Source organism: Zootermopsis nevadensis, unplaced genomic scaffold (assembly GCF_977971745.1).
Source record: "Zootermopsis nevadensis isolate Lab colony 2312 unplaced genomic scaffold, Znev_1.0 Znev_ptg000018l, whole genome shotgun sequence".
In the NCBI taxonomy this organism is placed as follows: Eukaryota; Metazoa; Arthropoda; class Insecta; order Blattodea; family Termopsidae; genus Zootermopsis; species Zootermopsis nevadensis.
Genome location: NW_028259150.1, coordinates 4688016 through 4714621, shown reverse-complemented (window position 1 = coordinate 4714621; position 26606 = coordinate 4688016). Strand labels below are relative to the sequence as shown.

General features: G+C 38.4%; 1 protein-coding gene across 6 annotated transcripts in view; it reads right to left on the bottom strand.

The window, feature by feature from the left end:
* Positions 1-538: 538 nt before the first annotated feature.
* Positions 539-26606, bottom strand: part of LOC110837379 (uncharacterized) — a 47243-nt gene continuing 21175 nt past the window's right edge. For 4 of the 6 annotated variants that reach the window (XM_022079428.2, XM_022079427.2, XM_022079426.2 and 1 more), the window contains exons 3-8: positions 24901-24924; positions 11311-11498; positions 10174-10316; positions 9024-9219; positions 6490-6690; positions 539-3735 (exon numbers count right to left, since the gene is read on the bottom strand). In XM_022079428.2, coding sequence (XP_021935120.1) covers positions 2894-3735; positions 6490-6690; positions 9024-9219; positions 10174-10316; positions 11311-11498; positions 24901-24924 — 1594 coding nt within the window. In that variant the 3' untranslated portion in view covers positions 539-2893. The remainder of the gene's footprint in view (positions 3736-6489; positions 6691-9023; positions 9220-10173; positions 10317-11310; positions 11499-24900; positions 24925-26606) is intronic. The other 2 variants (XM_087351147.1, XM_087351146.1) reach the window with 2 other exon arrangements.

Sequence of the window (26606 nt, the reverse complement as noted above, 5' to 3'; positions counted from 1 at the left end):
TCCCAAACCTCCTGGTACTCTCTGTGTTTTACGTACAAATATTCTTCTTAGCGCCCTATTTTCAAACACTGCTACATTCCTCCCTCCAGGTGACAGGCCTAGTTATAAAATTATACACATAGTGTATTTTAATCTTTAAGTTCCTAGATGTAAGACAGAGAGAACTGAACTGATAGTTAAACATTCCCCAAATCTTTCTTAATTTCTTTAACACATGACACATTCAAGGTCAGTAATATATATATATATATATATATATATATATATATATATATATATATGAAGTATTTTGGTAAATACGTTGCATACAGAATGTTTGAATACAAATGGTGAAGAAGTTTATGCTTCTGAGCAAATCAACGAGATCTTTCACAGAGGCTATACTTTTCAAAGTTTACATACTTAACTCCAAAAAAAACTGTATATTTCTGGATCCAGTGGTTTTCACACGTGCAATTTGTGTTTGACGCAAAACACGTCACATCTAAAGAAGTTGAAGGAGGAATGTCAGTTTGGATAGCTTAGCAGGACACAGAGATTCTTCAGTCACGTCTTTTATTAATTCTCTCTCGTTTGTTATAGAAAAACGAGCAAAAGTACAAAAATTAAAATGTACACATTATTTACAATCATTGGACAAGAAACAATAAAGCTAAAGTGAATTGTACAATCCAAATTCTGTCATCAGCAGAGATTCCACTTTCGTTCCTCTTAAATAGTATTACACTATTATATGCAGGGAGATGTTTCATATTTACAGGTTTTGTACTTCTCACTACCGATCAGCCACTTCCTAAACTACAGAACAGTTCTAGCCTCTAACCTCTAACAGTCATTTGTGTTATCATCCCTGTTATGTTTCAGTCTAACATAAATTGTTGTTACAACAACTTAAATTTTATCAGTTTTCTGTGCAGTGAAACTTGTACACATTTCTGAATCAACCTTACAGCTAATATGTATGTCGTATGATATGTCTGATTACAATTTGGCGCCATCAGTGATTTTACACTTGTATGATTTGAGGTTTTCACAGCGGTGAGTATGAAGATTTCTGTCTTCTGTGTTGTTGCGCCGTGTAGTCTGGTCGATGTTTACCAACGTTTCAGAGGTCATACTGCCTCCGTCATCATCGCCCTGATGACGGAGGCAGTATGACCTCTAAAACGTTGGTAAACATCGACCAGACTACACAGCGCAACGACCCAGAAGACAGAAATCTTCGATTTTACACTTGTTATTAAATGTTTATTGTGGTCCGCCATGAATGTGTTGAGAACAGTTCGTAAGGCGCCTTTGAACCTGCATATAAGTCCTCACACATTTAAGCCAAACAATCCCTAAATTATAATAAGTGATCATGTGAGTTTTTCATTTAACACATTTTCTACCGAAGATGGCAATTTACATAAAAAAGCACGTTCAAGGATTTCAGTAACAGCTTGTGATGTCACAGCTACTTCTGATCATTTGCTGGTTTCTTAAAGTAGCTTCATCCAGTTTCTGCAAAACCTTCATAGATCATAAAACAAGCTTTGAGAAATCAAAGCATCTTATCATGTTCTGGTTTTGAAAATATGTTTGCCACCAGAGTTTGTTTTTACCGTCAAATCCTCGGCTCCTAGCTAATAAGCTTAGTATGGCTGTGTAAATTTCTTTACAAAATTATAAAACTAACAGAGGAACATTTTTAGGTTTGCCATGTGGTTGTGTTCTATACCATACACTTAAAATTATAAGCTGAACTCAGCCCGTTATCATCTATACCTATACAAGACCAGTTTTCAAATTAAAATGCATTTACGCTACAACCATTCAGAAAATTAAATTACTTTGAGAGAAGTATCGTGCACATTATTGACTTCTCATAGCCTCAACACGTGGTTTATATAACAAAATAAAGGGAAATACTAGATATAAGTTAATAATAATATTAAAAATAATTACTTGCAAATATTGTATATACATAAAGTAATAGCACTAATGACAACAATGTAGGTGTTTCTTCTCTCTCAGTAGAAAGAACTCGCCGGTAACCCCGATTTCAAACAAAGTTTTTTTAGGTTGGTAGAAGCTGTACATGTTACCGTTTATTCATAAAATAACATTAGTTTTAATAATTCTGCCAGCTAGGGTATTGTAATGTTATATCTTACACAACTAATTTATCCCCATTTGTTTTTATATTTCTGCCAAAATGATTTCCAAAACTACCTAATCCTTGATACTTCTGGGTCCTTCCAGCACTGCTTTACCATCTATTTAAAGAATTCAGTTTGTATACTGTTTACTCAAAACTCCTTAACGATGTTAGTAGCTCTAAGACAGTTCATGGTATCATTTTAATCAGTCTTCTGTCACTGTTTCATTGAACTTTTTAAGTTCAGTTGATGTTTTCATATTATGCTACAGAATATTTTATCCGCATTTGGATGTCACAGATGTGTTGTCTGAATTCCATTCTTGTACGACTTCTTTCCCTAGACTTACATTCTTATTTTGATTCTTTATATAATATACTAAGAAGTACTATATAAACTTACAGAATATATCGTTCAGGTTTTCGCTGAACTTCGCCATTTTATTATAGTGCAGTTGCCTACACATCCCTTCACCCTAAACCCGAGGCGATTCTTTGATTTTATGCCCTTGATATTTTGCTGACGAACCAACGTCATTATTATTTGTGCATAATTATAATACTCTCAGTTCCAGATTTTATGTTCGAAGACTCTGTTGATAAGTAGGCCCTACATTATTAAAATAGCGATTTGTTCCTAAGTATTTTCACGTCATTTGTTTCATAAACAAATGTCAGTATTCATGTGTACTGAAGCAGAATTTTGATAAATAATTAACGTCGTTGGATCTGCGTGTTTTGTTTCTTCGTATTTTATCTGTCACTGTCTTGCTGTGGCAACGCGCTGGAGTCAAGGGGATTTGCTGAACGGATAACCTCTTGAATGATGATTTCTTTACTAAATTCACGGCCGCTTTCATCTGCCCATGTTACTTGTTTGATTTCTTCGGTTTCTTTCTCATTTTCTCCATTTGTTACTCGTCTCTTCACCGTATCTTCGACATGATGGCTGCCACTCTGATTCCTCGGCCTGTGCTTCTCGTCCAGGTGATGATGTCTCGAGTGCCGGATCTTAACAGCACGTGGTGGTGAGTCTTGCATCGAGGGCAGTAGTTCTTCCGGTGTGTCGAGACGAGATGCATGATGGCCGTTGTGGCGATGGTCCTTCCTGTGGCCTTCGTGGCTAATGTTATCAACTTCTTCAGTCTTATTGTTAACTTCAAGGGTTCCGGTCTTGTTTTCTTCAATTGTCATAGGATAAACTTGGGTTGTATGAATCGGGGTCCCGTGCATTAGTATGAGATCTGTGTGATTTTGCGTGTTTCTGTTTTTGCAAGCTGCCAACTGTTGTGTTAGTAGGTACTGTGCGTGTTGAAGGAAGGCTGCATTAGCGGCTTCTTGAGCCGACACTTCAATCGTACACATGTCGATCACGGGAAACAGAAACGAATAAACATATGTGGAACTACCAGTATTTCTTGAATCGTCTTCATCTCTGATGTCGGTTTCTCCTTTGTTGTTGCTGTTGGGGTTGGTGTAAGTGAATTCTGGCCCACTGGCGATGATATCGAAGCCTGCTCTTGCTGAGGCATAGTTGGCTTCCAGATAGGTCTGTGCTGCTTGCAAGAGTACTCCAGGGAGCGGTCGGGCTGTCGCTGTTGATGGAAACAAAATTACTAAATTAAATTAACCAAGACGTCCTCATTCTTAGTGCGGTCAAATTTTGGTTCAGAGACGATGCTCCAGCTAATGGCCGTGGTGACAGTCGGGCCACCGTACTTCTCAGGTGCGGTGGTAGATTAGAGTGAGGCATTGATGAAATATTGATTGGCAGGGGAAAAGTGGAATGCTAGGAGGAAGAAGCCTGTCCCAGTGCTACTTCATTCATCACAAATGCCAAGTGGGCTGCTATGATACTGAACCCGGGCTTCCACGGTCAGGTGTTAGGTCTAACACGATCATAGAATGGCTTATTACCATATAGCAGAGTTGATGCGTGTAGGGTCAACGCCATAAATAGCTACATTTTCAGTGTGGGACTCAAAATTTTACACGGTTCGGAATAAAGATAATAGCCGTGAACTGTTGTGTTGAGTGATAATTGTTGTACAGGTCACTTATGATCCGGCCAAGAACTTTTCGAGAGCCGCGTTCTGCTGACAGACCATCATTTTCTCATGATCGTCATAACCGAGAGAAACATTTATGAAACTGGTTACGATTATTAAAACGTTTAGGCACCCATAAATTCGCAAACATACTTTTTTGTTTGCTGTTTATTTAACGATGTTGTTAGGTGCTCAGACTGTAGCCTATAGGTTGATTCATGATTTGAAAAGGATGTGGCAAGAAGTGGTTGTGGCGTATTTGAATGTACTATCCCGGAATTTGCCTGGAGTGATTGAGGAAAACCACAGAAACCCTCGTCCGTGACGTCGGTGCGTTGCGTTATTTAATTGTTTTCCATAGCAATACATTGCGACAAATGTATTTGGTTTATGGAGTTTTATTTTAAGATTTATTTTGTCAGTCTGCGTCTGAACTACAGGGCATAACAGACAATCTGTAGTAATGCTGGTAGTATTACTGTTTGACTAGATTGGAGTTGTTTTATTATTTACTTATTAACAGATTTAATGCCAAACTGCGCATTGTGCTCTGAGTGGCAGACTTCCTTTTGTTAGTCTATTTGGTGAGTCAAATAATTTGATTAACATTGAAGCATGCTTCACTACGATATAAATTTTATGTAGTGGTAAGTGGAGCCGGAACATAACATGCACAATCCAAATTCGTTCTGCGGGTATGGTGTATTGTAATGTTTCTTACGTATACGTGATTTTCTTATGATGAGGCCTTAGTGTTTTGTATAGCCTACGGTTATGGGACAATGTTGTCCATTGTCTGGATAAAAAGTAGACGGACTTTCAGATACTGCCTCAGTCTTCGCCTTCAGGTACATAGATGGGACAGACTTACCTGATGTCTGTGTCTAATTAGATGAAGCTAGTCCTTATCACTAAGGCACTAACAACCTGACTCCGAAACGTCACATAACTTTTTGTTCAGACACTGGACGACGTCGAACGAAAATACGCTCATGATGTTAATAGGCCACTGTCACAAATCTTCATATATTTATGTTTTATTTAACGTCAAAGTCAGCAGACAAATTTTAGCGTCTAATGATATAATGATTGGAAACGGTATGGAAAAAAATGGTGGCGGCATAATTTAAGATACTATCCCGGCGTTTGTCTGGAGGGCCCGAGGAGACATCACGAATACTTATTAACGATAGCCGATCTTCGGGCCGTGATTTGAGTCCCGGACCTCCCGAATATAAAACAGGACTGCTAATCACCCGGCCGTGACGTCCGGTTATAAATGTTTAGAACCACGTTTCCTTCCGTGTGGTATAAAGGAAGCTAAATACACCGTATTTTAAGTTTTAAGTTGATGCTGATACAATGTTACTTCCAACTGCACCATCGAAAGATGTGTGAAGACATTTCTGAAAGATTCGGCGGCATTTCATACCGAGACGTCGGAAATTGTTTCTTAAAGCACACTGTGGGTGGTACAAGCTAGATGGTTCTGCAGTACAATCCGTATCACTTATATGTCTTCCTTTTTCAGATCTTACACCATATCAAACATTGACTCCGAATCACATAATGGTTTTATTCAGTCTTGTAAAAACCGCCCTTTGTATTTATTAATAGTATAAATACACGCAAAAAGACAAGTTGACCACACATATGGCATCTAATTGTTTTCTGCCCCTTTAATGAATTCGGTCGTCATCTGCCTGAATTGTTACGTATTAGAAGAGGCGAAGTGAAGACACACAGGGTAATCTTGAAGGATTTGTCAATTTTACAACGTAGCAGATTAGACATGCAAACGTAAAACAACGCACCATTACCAAGTGACTACATTGAAGCCTCTACTATCATCATTGTGACGGGGTGAGACTATGTCTATGTGAAAATGGGTCTTGACCATTCCTAGTAATGTATGAGTGGATATGGAGCAGCGATAGAATGATATTGACATCGGAAATACAAAGAACTCGGAGAAAACCTGCCCCAGTGCCACTTTGTCTACCACAAATTCAGTAAGGCCTAACCTAGGCGCGAACCCGAGCTTCCGCGGTGAGAAGACTGAGCTATGGCACGGCTTGAATCGAAGCGATTGACAGCGCTGTACCTTGACCAGAATTCTCGACATTGTAGAATTAATAATGTAAAATGTTCTGCCTTTCAACATCCATTTTGGCTTAATGAGGCGCCACCACTTGGTAATGGAACTCGAATTCAATGCAAACAGCACATGCGCTGGAACAGTCGAGCGGAAAGTGCTTGTTAATGGTTAAAAACTCCGGGTTGCAAATGTCGTTCACTCACATGCCTCATTAGAGCAGTTCATGGCGGTGAAATAATCTGATGCCTTTAGCAGGTCTCCGTCCTCGTTTTCTACCTCGACCACAAGTCCGAAGTTCTTGCCCAGTAGACGCCATTGACGGGCGGCGTGCCTCACGTTGAACTCGATCCATCCTCCCTTACCATAAATCGGCAGCATTCTAGAGTCCAGCAGCTTTCGCTTCACTGTTAACACAAGGAACGTATTGTAAAAGGGAATGTAATGACCGTCCGAACGATTCGACTACAAAACAACTCGAGGTATTTCGATAAACTTTGGTATTAGGGGAGTCTACAAAGACGGATGATCTCGATCGACCCGCAAAAATCATAATTCACATCTCGAAAGTTTCAAGTTTCTTGGTGAACTAGAACTAGTAGGGTCAGTCCTCGCTTTATTATGAAATTTAAGTTCATACGAACTTTTATAATGAAGCGTGCACCCTCCTCCGAACGGGCTCATCCGAAATCCGCCGAATAAAATTGAACACATTTCAAATTCGAAAAACCAGGGAAGGACAGAGTCAGTTCGCCTTACCATCTGTTTTGGCGTGCAAGTTGTGAAAGATTTTGCTGTTCTGTAACAATTTTGTGGTTTACACCCCATCAATCATGGCTGATAAAAGGAAACATTTGTGCAAGTAGTTACGAGTAGTAATTTGTTTTGGTCATTCTTCAGTCGTTCCGGAACGTAAGCCCCAGTTATAACACAATGCTGAAGGGAAATATCGATTTGCTGTAAGAAATTTCGCTTTACGAATTCTTTCTAGGAATGTAACTGCTCGTACGAGCTAAGATTGCCTACTCATTTCATACAGTATAGGTATTACTAAGATTCCCAAGTTTATTTGAAAAACTTTTCAACATGTAAAATATTTAACAAAATAAAAGGTATATTAATTAATGTTTATATATTGTAGTATCTGTATTACCAACTAAAGGTGTTAAAACTCTGTGTAACGTTGTAGTATCTGTACCGCTTACTGTCTCTGACAACACTAGAATTCTGTCTGTAGCAAATATAGGCCCATGTTCCAAATTGTCATAAAATGTTTATGTATATATAAAAGGTTTATATTCTCCTTTACACTGTCATTTAAAATTACAAATTGTTGTATGTGAAACAACGATAAATGATTAATGTGATTTAAATTTCTCGATAAATTTAAGATTTGTGCAAACTGATTTTATCTTTAGTTTTGTAGCAATAAAAGAAAATTGACGTTAGGGATTATGTCCTCAAAATGGTAGTCTCATTGTTATGATATTACCATTTGAATAATGAAGCTTTACTTTTGCACAAACTGTTTCTCCACATACTTGACAAGACTACGTTTATTCCAGGGTCTTCAGCTATGCAGTTTTACCTAAAGCTGTTTTTTGTCTAAAACTAATAATTTGGACGACAGGAATTGATCTGTTATTTACGACAAAGAAATCAATCTCCAACATCGGAAGATTTCTGTGGGCTAATAACCCATCGTCTCGCCACGTGTAAACTGTTTTTCAGCCAGTCGTCTTATGATTGCTGTCAGCCTGCAAATTGTAGTCGGCATAATGTTTTGTAGGAATAATAACTGGTCATTATACAGAATCACTTGTAGGGGATTACATATAATCGCCAATTATTATTAATAATAATTGTCGGTCATTTTACCGTAATAAATATTCAGTCTAAAAAATAACTGTTATACAAGTAGCATTTTTTTTATGTTTTGACGTTGTTTAGACTGAGGTTTCTATAGTTTATTAAACTAGGAACCGAGCACACTTTTCTTTCCGTTGTGTACCAACGTGACAATATGGGAGATTCCTGACATTATTTGCATAATTTTTTGTGACAATATTCAATGCGCGTGATTGCAACAATTCTTTGGCTTCTGTGACATCTCTTAGATATTGATACTACTTAACGTTGTAAAATTAGTGTAAATTAACGCATTTAGACATGCTACTCAGAATTATATTTATAAGATTATTACATATTGTACAGTTTGAGGCAAATACTGTATAGGTCCTCGGAAAATTGTTACTCTTTTACCGGTCTGTGACCCACAAAAAAGGTCGAGGATCACTGATGAAAGCCATTATTTCCGGATAAAAATTGCTGTCAAAACAGTATGTGTTATGTGTTGATTTGTTACGGCCAGATGTATCTGTCATTTATGTGCATTTGGCCCATATTAATATCTCTTAACGAAGATAAAATGGTAAAACATTCCATTTTATTGCAGACGTAACTACAATTATCTAACCTGTGCTGTTGATACGTCTAAGCAGCAAAACGTAAGGGGCCAGATAATATAGACATTCCAAAATTTTTGCAAAATCTGACAGAGTAAAGAGACAAAACTCATTTTCAGCAGACTGTGGTCCAAAATCTGAGAGACTGCAAAGCTAACTACAGGTCTGCGGGTCCCCATGTTGTTCATCATGTACGCCTCTATAAAGATGAAAACTTTATTGCTATTACTATTATCACTGTCATCATCATTATCGTTGTATGTGTTATGACTGACCTTTATTTTTCTTTAGGGACCGTGTGTACCAGTACACGGACACGCGTATTTGTTTGTCGTCGTCTGCCATGACGGTTCCTGGTGTTTGTGGAAGCACAGGGACTTCCGCGACAACAGGATTGTCTTCTTGGTGTTCCTGTTCTTCCTCACTTTCATGTTCAGCACTGCAAGAGTGGTCCACTACTGTGTGGTTACCCTGAAAATGGTAAGTACTTTGTGCAGTTACTTGTACATATGTAATAGATATTAACAGTATGAATTTCGTATTTACTTCAATGCTGTAAATATTATTCAGCAGCTACTACTCTAGTGGACAAGTAGTTTCATCTCTTGGATGATAAAAAACAATATTTTACGAATTTCGTGATGAATAACTAAAGTGTACGCGTTAATACAAGCCGTATCAGTATTTTAATAGACTTCTTTTACAGTACACTAAGGATCGATTAAAACAGAGAATGGTGATTAGTTTGGCAGAGATTGTCACGTGGTGCCAGTCTTCGATACTCATACTAGTCCCTTTATCTCTCAGCGTTCGTAATTGTGTACATATGAAAACAGAGTGTTAGGTGGTTATTTCGTTTTAATGACGTTTATTTGCTGCGTTTTTAAAATATAAGCATATGATTTTTAAGGTGGCTAATTATTTCAAGTTAGAGACAGGAAACGTGGTTCTGCGCGTAGCTTTCGATGCTGGAAGAACTTGCTGCTGGTGGCAGTCGAAGTCAATTGGAAGCCGTCGTAATATCACAGCTTTACAGCTGTGTTTTTCTGAGCACTACATCTTTTAGTACCTTAACAAGCGCTTCAAGTATTGTCTGGAGACATTCCGCGAGCAGTTTTTATAAAGTCACGTTGCAGAAGGTTGCGGGTTCGGATCTTGGCTCAGAGACCGGCTGTCCTTACTGAAAAGTTTGTTTTCCGCAGTACCCTTAGGCAAATTCTGGGATGGTAAGCCTACAGTGTGTTAAAATAAGACGATGGCCACTCCCCGCATACCCCACCAAATAACCGTTGTGTATTATTTTGTCATTTCTAATGTACACTGTGTAAGAATCGCTGTTGACACATAGATGTTGTCCACTTAAAAGAAAATCAAACAAACAAAAGCATTTTGCCGCTGATTCTGCAGACAAATAAATAATCTTACCTGAGTAAACTTGTAAAGACGCAGAGTGGCCGCGATAATGGTGATGGTTACATTCTGCTGGGCTGGGTAGGTCAGGTTGAACAAGAGGTTCATTGAGTTCCCATCGACCCACATGTCAACGTCGGTGTTGTTTGGAAGATTGCCTGAAACGAAACATGCTCATTCCCTCAACAGCCGTCTATTGAAGGAATAAATATTTTTAACACGCTTTAATTTTGTATATATAGACAATGTTCAAGCGAATGTTTGAGAAGAAATTGTGAAATCAGACTTGGTTTGAACTGACCCGGGTTAGGGTCTCATGTCAGGTATTAAGGTGTTCCTCACGCTCAAGCGTGAGCGGAGCGAAGAACGCTTATCGGTCCGCCTTTGCTGTCTGCCGCGTTTGGATGTACAGCTTGCATGACAAGGGAGCATTGCTGCCCAACAACGGGTACATATTCTCGGGGAAAGAAATTTCTCATGAGATTTTCGACCGGTGTATGGGATCGGTGCCAACCCAGCATCGTGAGGAAATTGGGGAGCTACAATGGGTAGCGTAATCAGGTCAGGAAAGCTAGCAATGGCCGGGGGTTCGTCGTGCTGACCACACGTCACTCTGTATCTGGTTGGATGATCGTTCACCTCTGCTTAGGCATGTGAACGTGAGGCCAGCAGCCAGCTAGTCGGCTTTGGCTCTCAGAGGGCTGTTACGCCACGGATTATTATTATCATCCCTATTGTCAATGTTATTCCATGGCTTTGCCTTCGCCGGGTTGGACACCCCTTTGCCTCTACCATCTGAGGTTAAATTATCCAGACTTCAGGTGGACCGAGACTACCCACGAGGGGCTTCGCCATCCACGGGACTAGGCCACTTCGGGGGAATCGACTCCTAGGGGGTGCCCATTGGTAATGCCCCTATCACCTAGTCCCAACCGGGACAACAAATTGCAGTGTCTTTAACGCCACAACGCAACAGAAGAACGAGTACAAACAGCCGTGCTCTGTTCGGGATTTGATCCCGCGATTATACCTTGAGAGCGAGCTAAGAATTATATATTAAATGTACACATTCTACAAAGTTTATCTTCTTGTTTTGGCACAGAAAATGATTGATGGTGGGATACTGGCTTTTATTTACTTAGTTGAACTTACATGATGGATGAAAGCTTCGTCTCTTCATGGGATAGGCATCTATGGGCGATGGATGAGAGATGTTGAGGTTTACCAGTTTTACTAATTCATCAATTGGGACATTAGTAGGTCTAGGGTCGACTGGTACTGATCCTTGGCGATAATTCTGTATCATCTCCTTAATTGCATTAATACGCAGCACCTTGTTCCTGTAAGACAAACACATATATTCAAAGACCTGTTCAAATAGGGCATGCCCTTCACCTTGACAGTCTTTTTGTAGTCATATTAGCATTGTTACTATAGGGAAATTCGGCAAATGCGTAGGCTACATTTCTTATCAGTCTTCCTTGCCCAAAAGATTACCATGGGTCTGCTCATTCGATACATATCGTTGAACATCACAGGAAATAGTCAACATCATCATCATCCATAAACATGATATCTTTACCGATACTCGAATCTAAGGCAGTTTTCGGATGTGTCGCTCTTATTCCCCGAGACGGACAACTTTGTTCTTGGCACCGTTCTTCTATCGTGCTTAGTTTCCGAGGTACAGGAAACGCCCTCACGGGACTTGAACTCAGGGCAATTTTTCCGAGTTTGACCTTTCTAAAATCTCTTCCTGTTCTCAAAGAATATGCATGCTAAGTCTGGAGCTATAAGCGAACATGCACGCGCGCGCACACAAAATTCCAATTTTTTAAAGACCTTCATATCTCATGACCCCAGCAGTTGATACATCGTCATTAAAGAAGCTGTTATTCAGTAATTCAGTACTGCAGTTGACGTAATACCATACGAATGCAATGTAATACGTGCCAATGGCATCTACGCGCATCAGCAATTCTTGGAGCTTGAATAGGATCAAGAAGTAATAACACCAGCTTCTAAGAAGTTAATATGGAACGTACAGGTTCTTCGTCACGTCTAAGGCGAAAGACTGCAGCCCCAGGCTCATAGCTGCAGTATCAGCACTTTAATGTTTACGTTTGTGGTCTGTACATATAATTTGCCCCAGGGGTATCAGCCTAGAGACGCTCCGGTTTTGTTGAGGTAACTTTCGTTAAATTTATATTTTCTGCTTTCACAAGCCGTTCGATGTAAACATTGTATTTGGTTTCTACAGAGCGTACCATTTAAAACGTAACCAAACAACAAAATTGTACTATGGCACAAAATTAAATCAGAAGCAGGTCCACCCCTTGTGATTATAGATTGTCCCAGTCTCCCCCGCGACACACGAGTTTAGGTCACTCTGGTTTCTAGGCCGCTGCTCATGCCAGTTGCGCAAAAGCTGTGCAAATGCTATTAGTGTGTTTACGAGCAGATCGTGTTGTCGTTCTTGAACATTTCTTTGCTTCAAAATCGTGTGCTGCTATTAGTGAACCACGTAGCAATATTTACCGTGACAACGAAGAACCGAATAAAACTACAACACACCGACGCTCTGCAGAACTGATGCTTTTGCTCCTTTCGCTAGCCTGGGTGAGATTTTTCGTCGTTCCATTCATTCCCCCAAGAAACACCTTAAATTATTCCGCGACTGCTTCCCTTCATATCTTTCCCAATTAATTATTTATTAGTTATCTTAACAGTCTGTATTTAGATAGCTAATCTTCTGGGTTGTTGCGCCGTGTAGTCTGTTGGAAGTTTGTCGACGTTTAAGAGCTACTTGCTGTCTCCATCATCAGGGAGACCTGGGATTTGAGGTTCTCACGGCTGCGAGTATGAAGATGGCTTTCATACCAGCTTGAGAACCTCAAATTTAAATATTTTTAAATCTGAGCTGCTAGCAGTTTAAAAAAAAACATAGATAAGTGAAATGCACTTTTCGTATATTTAAAGCTAAAATATCATAGTCTGCTACAGTAACAGCCTTGCAACCCTATTGGCTACACATCTAACGTTTGAGTAATAAAGTCTAATCTGCTAAAACCTCATCCGTGAAGGGGGATGAACCAGTGGCGACTTTTCGTCTGATATCCTGTCTGTGTGTATGTCTGTCTCTGTTCTTGTCTCAATTCATTCATCTCTGGCTGCTGCTACTGCAGTCTGGTCGGCTCCATTCATTGATGGTGCCGGAGACACGTCACACACCGCATGTGTGTCTGTCCAGCCAGACAGTCTGGTCATTCAAACCCCAAGTAGTCCAAGGCCGACCACTACCACATGTAGAATCTTTGTGCAACAACAGTCCAATACTTTAACTATATTGTTTGTCTCTGTATTTATTTAACGACGCTTTTCGGCGTCGACACAAGGACAACTGTGAAAGAGAAGATGACTGTCTTCTGGGTTGTTGCACCGTGTAGTCTGGGCGTTCATCACCCTGACGATGGAGGCGACAATCACCTCCGAAATGTCGGTAAACATCCACTAGACTGCACGGTGCAACAACCTAGAAGGCAATCGGTAATCTTCGTTCCCGCCGTCGTGAGAACCAGAAATCTCACGAAGAAGAAAATGTTCATCGGCTGTTTTAAGGTTACATTCTATTATTTAGTCCGAGTGACTGAGGAAAACCGAAAACCAAAATGATACTGCATCAACCACTGCAGACATATCGAGTGAAAGATTTGGAAATAGTAGGCTGTGCCCGCCACTTGATGAAGGACCCGTGAAAAATTATCGGATTACCAAATGTAACTGGGCCTACTGATAGAAAGTTTTGTTTTCTTCGGTTTCTCCAGCCAGATGCTGAGAATGTACACTTTAACATGGGTTGTGATCTCTAGAAGGCATACGGAAGTGAGAAGCAGGATAACGTTTGGGGAACCTGAGAAGACGGGAGTAAAATATTAAAGTTGATCTTAAAGAGATTGACTGATTGGATGTGGACTGGATTCAGCTATTCAGGATATGGTCGGATTTTTCTGAACACGATAAAGGAACTTTTGGTTCCACTAAGACCATGGTAATTTCGTGGCCAGCTGAGAAACTATCGGTTTATAATCCAGGACTCTCCGTAGCAGTTTCTAAGGAGCTGTGTTTGAACTGGTGCATACGTTAATTGTTTGAATAAGTGAACTTCTACCTGACTACAGGGCGCTTCAACCCAGAAGACAGCCATCTTCGTACTCACCGCGATGAGAGCCTGAAATTACAACCTCAAAGTTTGTTGCCAGATTAATCCATTCTACAACCTCCAAATCCCCTATAATATAATTTTAATATTATCCTCCCACCTACTACACCCAAGCCTTCCCCAAAGGTTTCTTCCCTTCAGGTTTTCTAACTAAAATTTTGTATTAATTTCTCATCTCCCCTATGCGTGGTACATGTGCCGCGCATCTCATCCTCCTTAATTTTTTTTATTCTAATAATATTTGGAGACGAATTCAATTTATGGAGTTCCTCGTTACGTAATTTTCTCCAGCCTGTAGTAATTTTATTCTTTTGTAACAGTAAGACCAGTTCTTGGAAGAGAGTTGAAGAATCACAGGCTTAGTAAGTCTAATTAGTGTCAGTTCAAGAAGAAGATGTAATAATAATTAAAGTAAACACTTCTACCTAAGTTGGACATATGCGAGGTTAACTTTTAGACTGTTATTAGGAAGATGGGTCGCAAGGGTAAAAGGTAGATGCAATAGACCGAGGTTCGTGTCCAGTGACGGCTTTGTTATTAGCGATGTTGAACCTTTTGGATTATAACGGCTACTACCAAGAGCTTCGTTGCTTTTTTGGCTGCCGTAGATAAGCTCCTCGCATTTTACGTTCTTTTTGCTAAACAAATGGAGAGGACTGTGTTTTCTTATAATTGGCTGTACGGTGTTGACGGCAATGATGAAGAGTACGAATTCCTTATATGAGTGTTTTAATTTGCTTGCTGATGTATCGTATAGCGAATGCCCAATAAAACATTAGGTAAATGGAAGACGACAACACATTACGATGAGCTGTTGTTTTGAATTAGAGTTGATAAGGATGGAAGGGGCTTTTGACATTTTACGCAATCTTTACGACAGTGATTGCTTATCCCGAGTATAAAAAAGCCAAAGGTTAAAATGTGTTTAACAAGTTTCTAACACACTTCACGGAGTAAAGTTCTTATTCAGAAGCTGATAATCGCTTAGCTACTCATGTTATGGCCTGCCTTTTGTAAAACCCTCTTCTACATGGGTCTGGACCCTGTTCTGAAGAGAGGTTTCTACACGCGCTTTCTTAAATGTATCTAAATACTTTCACAATAAAGATTTCCCATGTTGATGGTCTAATTTGTACAGCAGATAGCTCTAACTAATCTAAGGAAACAGTTTGCAGGGTGTGACTGCGTGAGGGCAGATCCTCAACATCTAATTATGTCTTGTGCGTCAGATGGTGCATTGTCCGAGGACATATTTATGTTGGTAATAACGTAGTTAAATGTGTGTAGTGGGAAGACCATGTGTCGTACTGACAAGTAGTGACGTCAGGAGCATTTTAAATTTGCGGGAACCAATACGTTAGGGCGACGGCATTGCCTGCTGCCAGCGAATAACAGACACTGCACGATACTTGGAAAAGATGAAGGAATACTAAATTGTGGTAACAAAAGAACTTTCTTGCAAAATTTGTAGCCAATTGAGCCCAAGTAAAGAAGACTTGCTTGGCAAAAATAAATCATTTTTATGTTATCATTTGATTTAAACAATTTTTAGCGACACATGAGATGTGATAACTAAATAATCTGACTGACATTTTGTGCAGCAGCTGGCAACACTGGTGAGTTGGCGCGTGCTCGAGCGTGTGACTACATGATTCAGCACTTTTGTCTCAATTAGTTATGTTGAGGTTCGGTTTTTGTGGCTGCAATGTTTTATTAGCGCGGCGTCTTTTTTGTTTGTTTGCTTGCTAACTTGTTAGTCAAAAAATAAACGAAAATAAATTTGATCAAAACTTTAGCTAGAGTGTAAGAAGATCCCGATTTTTTTGTGCAATATCGTAGTGACTCGCTCTGAGACGTGGTCGTCCACTGCGACTAGGAACAAAACGCCGAAGTTTACAATGAAGTCCAGGGTCTCCGATACTGATAAGGCGCGATTATAAAATACGTTTTATTGACTGTCAAAGAAATGCCCATGACGAATGTGTTCCTTCAGAACGGCCGATCATGTAATTTCAATGTCTGGGACGTTTGCGTGAGCGCACTTGTCTAAAAATACAAAATATCAGGCAGGACAAGTGGGATTCATTATTTGTGCGGTCATATAATAGTTGAGACATGGGTCTGTGGGTTTGATTGACGTGAAGCACACTTCTTATTTGGAGCTTGATGTCACAGAATTGGATGCAGCCCGTGAAAGTCATTAATCATCAGTAGTCTACCTCGCTTTGACACGTTGCATGTCCTTTACTGTATTACGACATGCAATTTATTTAAGTGTGCATGAAGTGAACCCATATACAGTAGGTCGCGCAGAGCTGTCTGTCCGCATGTCCAATCTCCGAAACTATCCAACGGATTTGCATGGAATTTGGCGTTTAGGGTCTACACTGATAATCATCTTACGAATTTAATTGTGTCTCATATAGCCCCAGAAAGTCACCTGTTTTACGTGATGATCGAATTATACAGATTTTCTCTACAACGATTTTAAGTACTAAAACGTTCTGTGATGATTTTAGGTCAGGTTAATTTGTTACAAAATGTAAGAGAAAATAAGTTGCGACTTTGGCAGCTGTGATTAATTTTTGCGACAGTGTATTTGTATCTTCAAGTCCAATGAAGTATGCAGAACAGCAAAGTATGGCGTGTGTCTGTAATCCTACTCCACTGGAGTGCACAATTCCACGAATATCTTACTCGTGAATTATGATGCATGGAAATGATTGATATAGATTGAATTCAACAGGAATATGATTTCAGCAGTAGACTGCTTTGCAAATCAAATTAGTTTGGAATTTCAAGTCACGTTTGATTTATTGGATACAGGCCTAATTAAATTAGATGCCCATGGTGTTCTGATAGATTATGAAAATTACCGACGAATGGCCACTTTCAGTGAAACGTAGTGATTTTGATTTTTGATAGATCACTGAAAATGTTATATTTCCTGCCTTCAGTGATTTACATAATTTCGACTCTAACTTTGAGTAAGTTTGCACGACCCCACTTTCAGGAACCTAGCCGCATAACCCTGTCACTCAAAATACAATGTAGCCGAAGTTTTTAATGTGTTAATGTGCATATTATGCACATTCTGTCGAGGTTCATTGGTGAGTTGCCTTTTATACAATAAACAATATATTTTGAAGCAAGGTAGGCTTATATTCCAGACTTCTTGGACCACCTAGCCGTGAGAGAAGGGCAACTGACCTCTCGAGAGAACTTCATTGTATTCACTGGCCGTGAAAGCTTCATATCTTCGGCCTACGATTTTCATCTGGTTACGGAAGAGTCTTGTCATGCAGGACAATATTTAATTGGTAGACGGACGTTACGAGACAGAGATGGAGAAAGCTAGACATGCACCATTACACAATAATACTGCTCCAGTGTGTCTAGCACTGATGTAACGCAATAATAGCTCGCTCGTCCTTGCTAGCCAGACATATCATTATTATACAGAGGACAGACACGCGGATACACTCATTACCCAGGAACACGGGCGGTCAGGCCGAACAGACAGACGGACAACACTTTCGTTTTCAGATAGTCAGTCTCTCTTTAAAGATTTGAAATAGGATGTATGTGAGACCACAAACCTTTAATTACATGAAGGTGGCTGTCTTCTGGGTTGTAGCCCCGTGTAGTCTGGTAGAGGTTTGCTGACGTTTCGGAGGTACTTGCTGCCTCCATCATCAGGGCGACCTGATGATGGAGTCAGTAGACATTTATCGACGTTTCAGAGGTGCTTGCTGTCTTCATCATCAGGGTGATGAGTATTCACGGCTCAACAACCCAGAGAACAGCCTTATCACACTCCTCCATGAGAATCTGAAATTTCACAATTCTCGGCTCGGTCGGTTATTGTTTCTGTCAGAATATCGCCCACTGTAGTATATCAGAAGGGTTGAAATCACCGTTTTTAGACATTTGACACGACATCTTGAAGAGCCATTACGTCACAATTCAGAGACACGCGGACGTACATACGTTCAAGTTTTGAGAATGGAAACTGCAGTTCCAGTGTGCCAGAGGTCCAGAACCGTAGCGCCTTAGATTCGTGGCTATTGGGTCGTCACTCTATTTCCTGCAGTGAGTTTTGCTAGCAGAATTAAAGGTTCGTGTAAATACCATTTTTTAAGCCATTTGCTATTCGTTCTTATCGGATTAGGATTCCACTCTGTCATCCAGGATTGGTTCCGCTCAGAGAACAACAGTAGGCCTACTTTATTTCGTTGCGGAAGCTGGGAAACTTTGTATTGTGCAGTGCGATTTTATATCATGTTTACAGGTGTAATAGTTGTTTTGCTCTTTAATTTAAAACATTTACTTAATTTTATTTGAATTTTAGTATAATATAGTTCTAAATATCGACAACTTTGGTCTGAATTTAACAGGAGCTATAAGGTATGTTCAAATGTAATACTACGAGCGCTTTCAGTATACGTTATGTTTTAGGTATGAATATCTCATTTGTCTTTGTGCAAATTTATTTCATGTAAAATTTATTGTTCCAAAGCTAACCGCATTTCAGACATCGTCCCGCACAAAGTCAGAAATTAGTTGTCTTTGTATTTCGTTAAATATTCACCCCATCGAAAGATATTTTAAATATGTTTTTCAGATATTAATGACATTTAAACATTAAATTCTCCCAGCAGCTAATAATACAGACATCCCAGATGGTAGACAGTTTAATTGAAATCCAAAGAGTAGCTTTGCAGATTAAACATGCAGACAGAGAGACAGGCCTCTTCTATATGTATTCACTTTAAATTGTGCGAAGAACTCTCAGAACATCATATTTAACGCTTTTACATAATACGTAGTCTGTTTTGCTAATGTAGCTTAGACGTCACAGCACTGCATAATACAACGAACAGCACGCTGGAACACCAGAGCCAGTGACCTTTGCGTTCATAAAGACTCAGCACCAACATAATGTGCACCTAGCAAACACACAAACAACATCATAATATGAAGTATTTTAAAAATGCATAAACAAACCCGTTTACTGTTATAGAGTAGGCTAATAAAATCCATGCCAATAGAAGTGCACAAACCACATTCAGAAATCACAGTTTGGGGCCAGTTTCCATACGAACAAGAAAAGTAATAAATTCTAGGTCATGCGTACGTAAAGAACATATATGTGGAAAATAGCTTATCGGCACATTCACAGCTATAATTTTAATATATAATGTTTTACTGTCAATACATTTAGGGATTTCTACATATTTTAGCACTTTATGTGATTATGTTACATACCAAATGTTATTCTTGAAGAAGGTCTGATGATGGCGTGCAGTGGGTACCGAAACATGTAGGGTCTAACCTTCGATACTACATTACAGTACTATTTTATAACAAGTTGTGTTTGACTGCAACAGTAAGAACATCGTGTAATATGTACGTGTCTGAGACTTGAGGTTCTAACGGCTGCTAAGAAGATGCCGAGGCCCCGAAGACAGGGCCGGTATGTTTCTCCGAAAATTTAGTACCCACCTACGCTTTTCCACGACGTCGCAGCCCAGAACAACAACATTGTTATTTAAACACGGCGATTGTACGAACTTATGAGGTGTAGGTTTCAATACCAAACTTAACAATACAGAATATTGATATTATGTGCAATAATTGAATTTAAAAATTATGCAAGCGTTGTAAAATCGATCAATGGCCATAAATAATTAACAGCTTCAGCTAGCAGGAACAATTTTGTTTGGAGATGATCTTAAACATTCCAACAAAATCATAGTTAAAAATAACAAACATGACAACGGTGTGAAACTGAACTTATGCGTGACAAGTATAACGTGCCGGTGATTGCAGACTACTGATAAAAATTAGGCATAAACTGACTGGCTGAATTGGACGAGTATTCATGACATTGGTATGTAGAGTTCTTGCTAGGTTTACCGTACCGATTGATACAGTTGTAGCAAAGTACACGATTCAATTGAATGAATAGAATTACGGTACAGGTCTTTTGGAACTTGTGAAACAGGCCTGAAGTAATTTGGAGTGGGCGGCTTAGATTCTCCTGGGGAAGAGGCAGATGGTGCTATTAAGTTATTTATAGAATCATTATTCCTGTCAGGCATCAGTCAGATAGGTACAAGAACGAGTCTCGCAAAACTCGATTGCAGTTCTATTTGAAAGAAATGTTTCCTTCTGTAATTAGAACGAGTTAAAAAGAAACCTTCTGTCGTGTTCTTCTAATGAGCTTGGCGTAATTAAACGAAACCACGTAGCTTTTATGGCATAGCAAATGGGAAAGTATAATAGAATTAAGGATGTTATTACTGATGTAACACTACGATAACAATTTCCTTAGTTTGTTTAACAACCTGCGATCTCCAAATTGCGAAACAGTAGCGCCAACATGTGAACCATGACGACAGGTCAGTTGACTGACTCACTGATTCGTGATCTTTGAGCAGTTCATAGTTATTCATCTAATAAAAAACTTTCCTGCTCGTATGGTACCTCAATGCACACAAAATTTCACCGTTGAATCGTATCCCAAACCAGTGTTTATACTAATATCATAAATTAAAATGATAATAATATTCAAACCATGCTACAAAAGTATCATTTTCGGTTCTTGTCTTTTTACTGAGTGTAGTTACTAAGCCTATGTGTATTTAGGTAACGGTAAAAATAAAGTAGCTAATTCACTCGATAAGTGAATTGACATGGATGAATTAAAAACCTAAATTCATTTAAGTTCCCTTATTGTGTTTTATCTGGAGACCATATGTGTACTTTCCAATCTTGAAATCCCCGTATGTATATTGGGGCGTATGTGTATATGAATATTCACAAATACATACACACACACACTCCATAAACTGCACATGTAAGAGAAAAAAGGATCTGTGTCCCTTATAGGCCTATTGCATTTCTCCTCACTGGGACTTTCTTTCTACCACCGGCTACTTCATAGTTAATTTGCCTTGAAAAATCTTTATTGGAGATGACAATTGTGTCCGTGTAGAATTAAGATATTTGTTTTGATTGTAAAACTACTGTTACAAGGAAGGTGGACGAACTCGGTTTGGACCCTTTGGCTAGCTGCGCTCAGAACCTGGCTCCAACGTCCTTGCTCTATTCACTGTGGTATGTAGCATTCTTCAAGCCTGATTTTAAAATGCATCGAAGGAACTAACATGAAGACAATACACGTTTACAATTTTTTCTCATTGAAAGATTTTGCCGTCTTTCCTTCCCTATCTTCTGTATGTAGACTTTTTCTATAGGTATATTTTAATTAAGACCGTTTACAGGATTCTGCTATGGAAATTAAATAGATCGACCCAGGAATAAATTTTATGCCTTGAAAACTCGCAAAAGAATAAATACACTGTACCGCTGCTTCCAGTGCATTTACGTTCTTTCTTTCTGACGTGAGATGTCGTGTGATTCTACCAATATTACTCAATTAAGTTTGTTGATTCCTTAGGTAATGTTTTTGCTTTGTCTCTCCTGTTTGGCCTATAGAAACTATTCGCGTGGGTTCTATAAATACAAGGTTACATAATTCATTGTCAGTTTGTCATTTCTTGCTGAAGCATTTGTGGCAAACTGAAGGTGATGCCTAAATATAACATAGTTTCTATTATCTGTAACATCTGTTCACACTGAACTGCAGTCAACATTTTAGTTAATGTTAAAGGAAAGAAACTAATCGAAAGGTTTTTTTTCGAGAAACGACTGCATATTTGGCATGGAGTCACCAAATGATTCATCTACGATTGCAACATTGTCATCGCATGATGTATCTGTCTACTTCTTTCGGCAATGGCGTTTTCTGTCTCAAATATATGACAGCTGGAAACTCAATTTTTATTGTTCATTGTTATTGTGGTGTACGCCAATATTTGTTCTGTTGGAGGTCAAAATGGGCATTGATATGTTTCCGTGGAAACTAATGGGTGTGGAATAATTTTATCGAAATACTAAAACGAAAACTAATTTATTAGAATATTTACGTCGAAATTTGTGGATGTTAAAAGGTGTCTTATCGAAAAATTCGAATAGAAACTAGTGAATATCGCACGATATTATCAAAATATTTCAGTTGAAGCTGGTGTTATCGTTTTATCGGATACCGTATTTGAATGAAAAGTAGACTGTTGAATCAATTATCAAACTCTTTCAATGGAACCTAAAGGATATTTGATAATTTTATCAGGATATTTTAATATAAACTACTAGGCAACAAATAATTTGTCGGACTGTTTCAATAGAAAGCGATAACTATAGAATCGTCTGTCGGAATATGTTCATGAAAAAGAAGTGGATATTCAATCGTTATATGGCAATGCTTTAATGGAAAGCAATGAACATTGAATTGTTTTTTTTATATTTTAATGGACACAATTCGTATTAACTATTAATAAATTTAAAACAATTTCTGTAAACATATATGAACAGGATTGTATATTATCACAAATAAAAATCTGATTGAAACTTATTAGTAATGATCTAAGACAGCCGAAGATTGCTATGAAAATATAAGTTAAGGAACAAAACATACTAATAGTTAATTATACAATGTGCAAATCCTATTGGGTTAGTGATCCTCAAAGAGAAGTTGATTAGTAAAGCACAAATAGCTACATCTTACCACAACATGAACATAAGATACATTAACATAACTCGAGCAACAACTCAGTTATACAGTGCAAATGACGACACAACATTCGTCGGAAAATTGTACTACTATCGTGCGTTATCGAAGCTGTGTTCGATGAAGTCATGCTTACCTCTGCGTGAATTTGTGACGTAAAATAGTGAAGTGTAGTTCCATATGTTTTGTAGGTCTAGACTAATTCTTTCGGACGCGTTAGGAAAGAATGATATTTTTCTACTACTTCCGACGTTTCATGAACATTTGTAACCAGTGATTGGCTATTATTTATACGAATCAGTTATATTGAGTTCTGAATGTAAATATTCGCCCTGTTGGTTACAAGTCAGGAGAAACTAATTTAAGAAATTTTACCGAATATTGATAAATTTAAAACATGGCCCTCAGGATGATTGGAATATGAAACAAATATTGATAAGAATTCGTATAATGTAAGAGTGTTAAGTTGTTTTCCGCCCCTCTTTAACAATGCCCCGATATTTCATGTCTGTGGTCAATGCGTCCCCTTTTTATCTGTTCCTCGGCAGCTGTCCCACTTATTCCGCCCCAGTTCCTACTTACAAGGAGCTATGAAACTTTGACAGGCTTTGATATGTGTATAGCTGCTTTGAAATTGGGAATTAAAGGCTTTATATTTTATCTACGATTATATAAACCCTATAGATTCGAGACAACTTCTTTGTGGACTAGTTAAAGTATAGACCCTGTGTAAGAATTCAGCGTATTCGGTTAATTTCTTTTTGAAATCATTTGCATGCAGACAGATTTGTGATATGTTTAAGTTCATAACATGTAAAGGGCAATTAAACAATGTTTTGTATTAAAAAAAATTATTATTGCATTATCTATATATATATATATATAATCCTATCCAGTCCACACTGGTGGAAATCGTAAATAACAAACTTTACAAAATATTGTATTTCAAAAAACTGATTTTAGATTTCTGCGTACAATTACTTAAAATTGCAAGTGGAAATGAGCCCATATGTGCGATTTATTCGAATAAATGGACGGCCGATAGTCCTAAGGCAGAGTATGGACGTTACAGCTATTAATATAAAGAAGCCTCGCATATTGGAGTATGAATAGCAGTTAACATTGAGGTGTGTGTGAGCCTTGTGTAAAAATAGACACAGAGGGAGACGTAGAGAAAAAGTCGAACTATCATGTTATGTTATAGGACAGTTTATGGGTTCGTCTTAACGTTTGTGATGACACAGAAGTGTGATTTGCTGACAAGTGAAGGTAAAAAACAATTTGGCATTGAAGAGATCGTACGTTTTTTAACAGCAGTGCTGATTTTGCCTTTGTAATAACATTTAGTTTTTGTTAATACTTGTTTGTATTAGTTAATCTTGAATGTAATTTAAAGTGCTAGATTTTTAATATCTTACGAACTTGTGTTTAATAATGACTTCTCACTTCTCGAAATGGAATTATGCACACGGTACTGATCACTGAATACATTTTATTTGCGAGCGTTACGAATTTGAACCATTATTCATCTCTTAAAATTACAGGCTTCTCAGTTTATAAAAATCCATCTTAAGGACCGATGTTTGAGGATATTTCGTGAAGGGAGAAAGCAGAGCTTCAAAGTATCATGTGCCAACATCTGATAATTCGAATAATAAGAACGAGACAGGTGTAAGTACGAGCGCTGCTTTGATTGTCATCAGTGATATGGACGCGCTCATCAACTAAACACACAAAAAAATTTACAAAAACAAAACAAAATGGTGCCAAGAAGGTAGTAAGCATGACCTTGAACATTATAATACAAATGCAGGCGAGTTGCAAGTCAACAAAACAAAACAAAACAACATTCCTAGCACGCCAAGACTTCAAAAATTCGCCTCCTTACCTGTCGGCATGGTCGAATTCTTGGCTGCAAAAAGTAAAGATCATGTAAATTAAATCCGAAAAATTTCCCGTGTTGCAATTTATAAAACCAAATATTACTTAAGAAACATAATACATGATAATATAACTACAGTTTGTTCATTTGTAGCTTGATATCTTTATTTCCATGAAAGATGTAATAAGTATTTGAAGTTATTTAGAAAACATTTACACGTAAAAAAACAGCGTACAGCAGTTAATCGAGTATCTTTGGTTAATTTAATGAACAGGTTTCTTATAAGGGGTAGTTAGGGAAGGGTAACACAACTGGGTGAACAATTTGCAACGATCTTCAAGGCTGTTGATTCTCCATTATACGTGTCAGCCCTTAAAGTACAGTGGTCACTAAACATAACATCTGCTGTTACATTCAGTAGCTGAGCATGTTGCCCACAGATTGTATTTATAGGTTTCCTACGATCCTCAGAATAAAGACCGATTATTTCTCGAAGAGCATTAACCAGTTGATCTTTATGATAGACGCTTCGTGTTTTCTTTGGGGTAAGAACTGGATTTTTAAATATTTAGATGAACTTCGTGTTTCAAAGGGTTAAGACCTCGTGTTTTTAAATAGTTGCTGCTGGAGTCGTATTTTTATCCGTCCTGACCATTCACACTTACGCACATACTGCACGTCGTTCGAGTACCATACAAGCAGGGGATTTCTTTACCAGGTAACTATCGTCGTTTCAAGACGGACTTTATTTTTAGTGATGACGAGTCCCAGAAAGGGAGTATTTGAATCAAGTAAATTACTTGGTAAAAATATATACTTTCGATTTGTTTCTTCTACAATTATGCCAACTTTACCGAATGCGTCACTACTGTTTGTATGTAGCGTTCATTTACTCGGATATTCTTGTAGATCACAGTTTTCGGATTTTTTAATTTATGATTTATCAGTAATACGGATTATGGTGTAAAATGAGTAAACCTGTTTATTATAACGAAAGTAGAAGAACAACGGCTTGAAAGATGGTTTTCTGGATTAGTCAGCCTTCCACATTACAAAAATTGTGACGTGTCTTTAATTCCACTGTAAATAGTCTTTTTAAATTTCAGTGTTTTAAAAGTGAAATAACGTTCAATTATATCTTGTGTGTGCCCTATCAGCGGTCTGTGTAGCACGTAACAGTGCAAACACACCGTGAGTATGAGTCGACAGATAACGATAGTGTTAGCTATTCAGCATGTGGTCTGCTAAGAATTATCGAGTGGGTTGGTGTAGCGCTAATGCTGTCGTCTTGTATTCTCGAGGTACCAAGTTCGAATCTTAGCAGGATTAGCCATTATTCAGAATGAGGTTCTTCAAGATTTTCCCCAGTTTCCCGTGGTAGAAATAAATAAGGTGTATCCAAACGGAGGTCAGAAATTTAGCTGGACTGCGTGTGAGGTCACCGTTTGACCGTAATGATCAGTTTCAGTTAAATACGTAGTAGTGCAGCGACTGTTTGTGGAAATGAACTAAAATCCGTTTACGCAACTTCACTCGCAAGTGTTTGAAATTAGTTAAAGATATATGTGCATGCTCTTGTGTAAAGCAGTCCTCAGAATTGTCAGATCTAAATTAAAATAGAAATGATGCGGTAAAATTTCCCAATATAATACAGTATTTTACTGAATTCAGTTTGTCCGTTCTCTAGTCCTTTCGTGCGTACTGTTGATGAT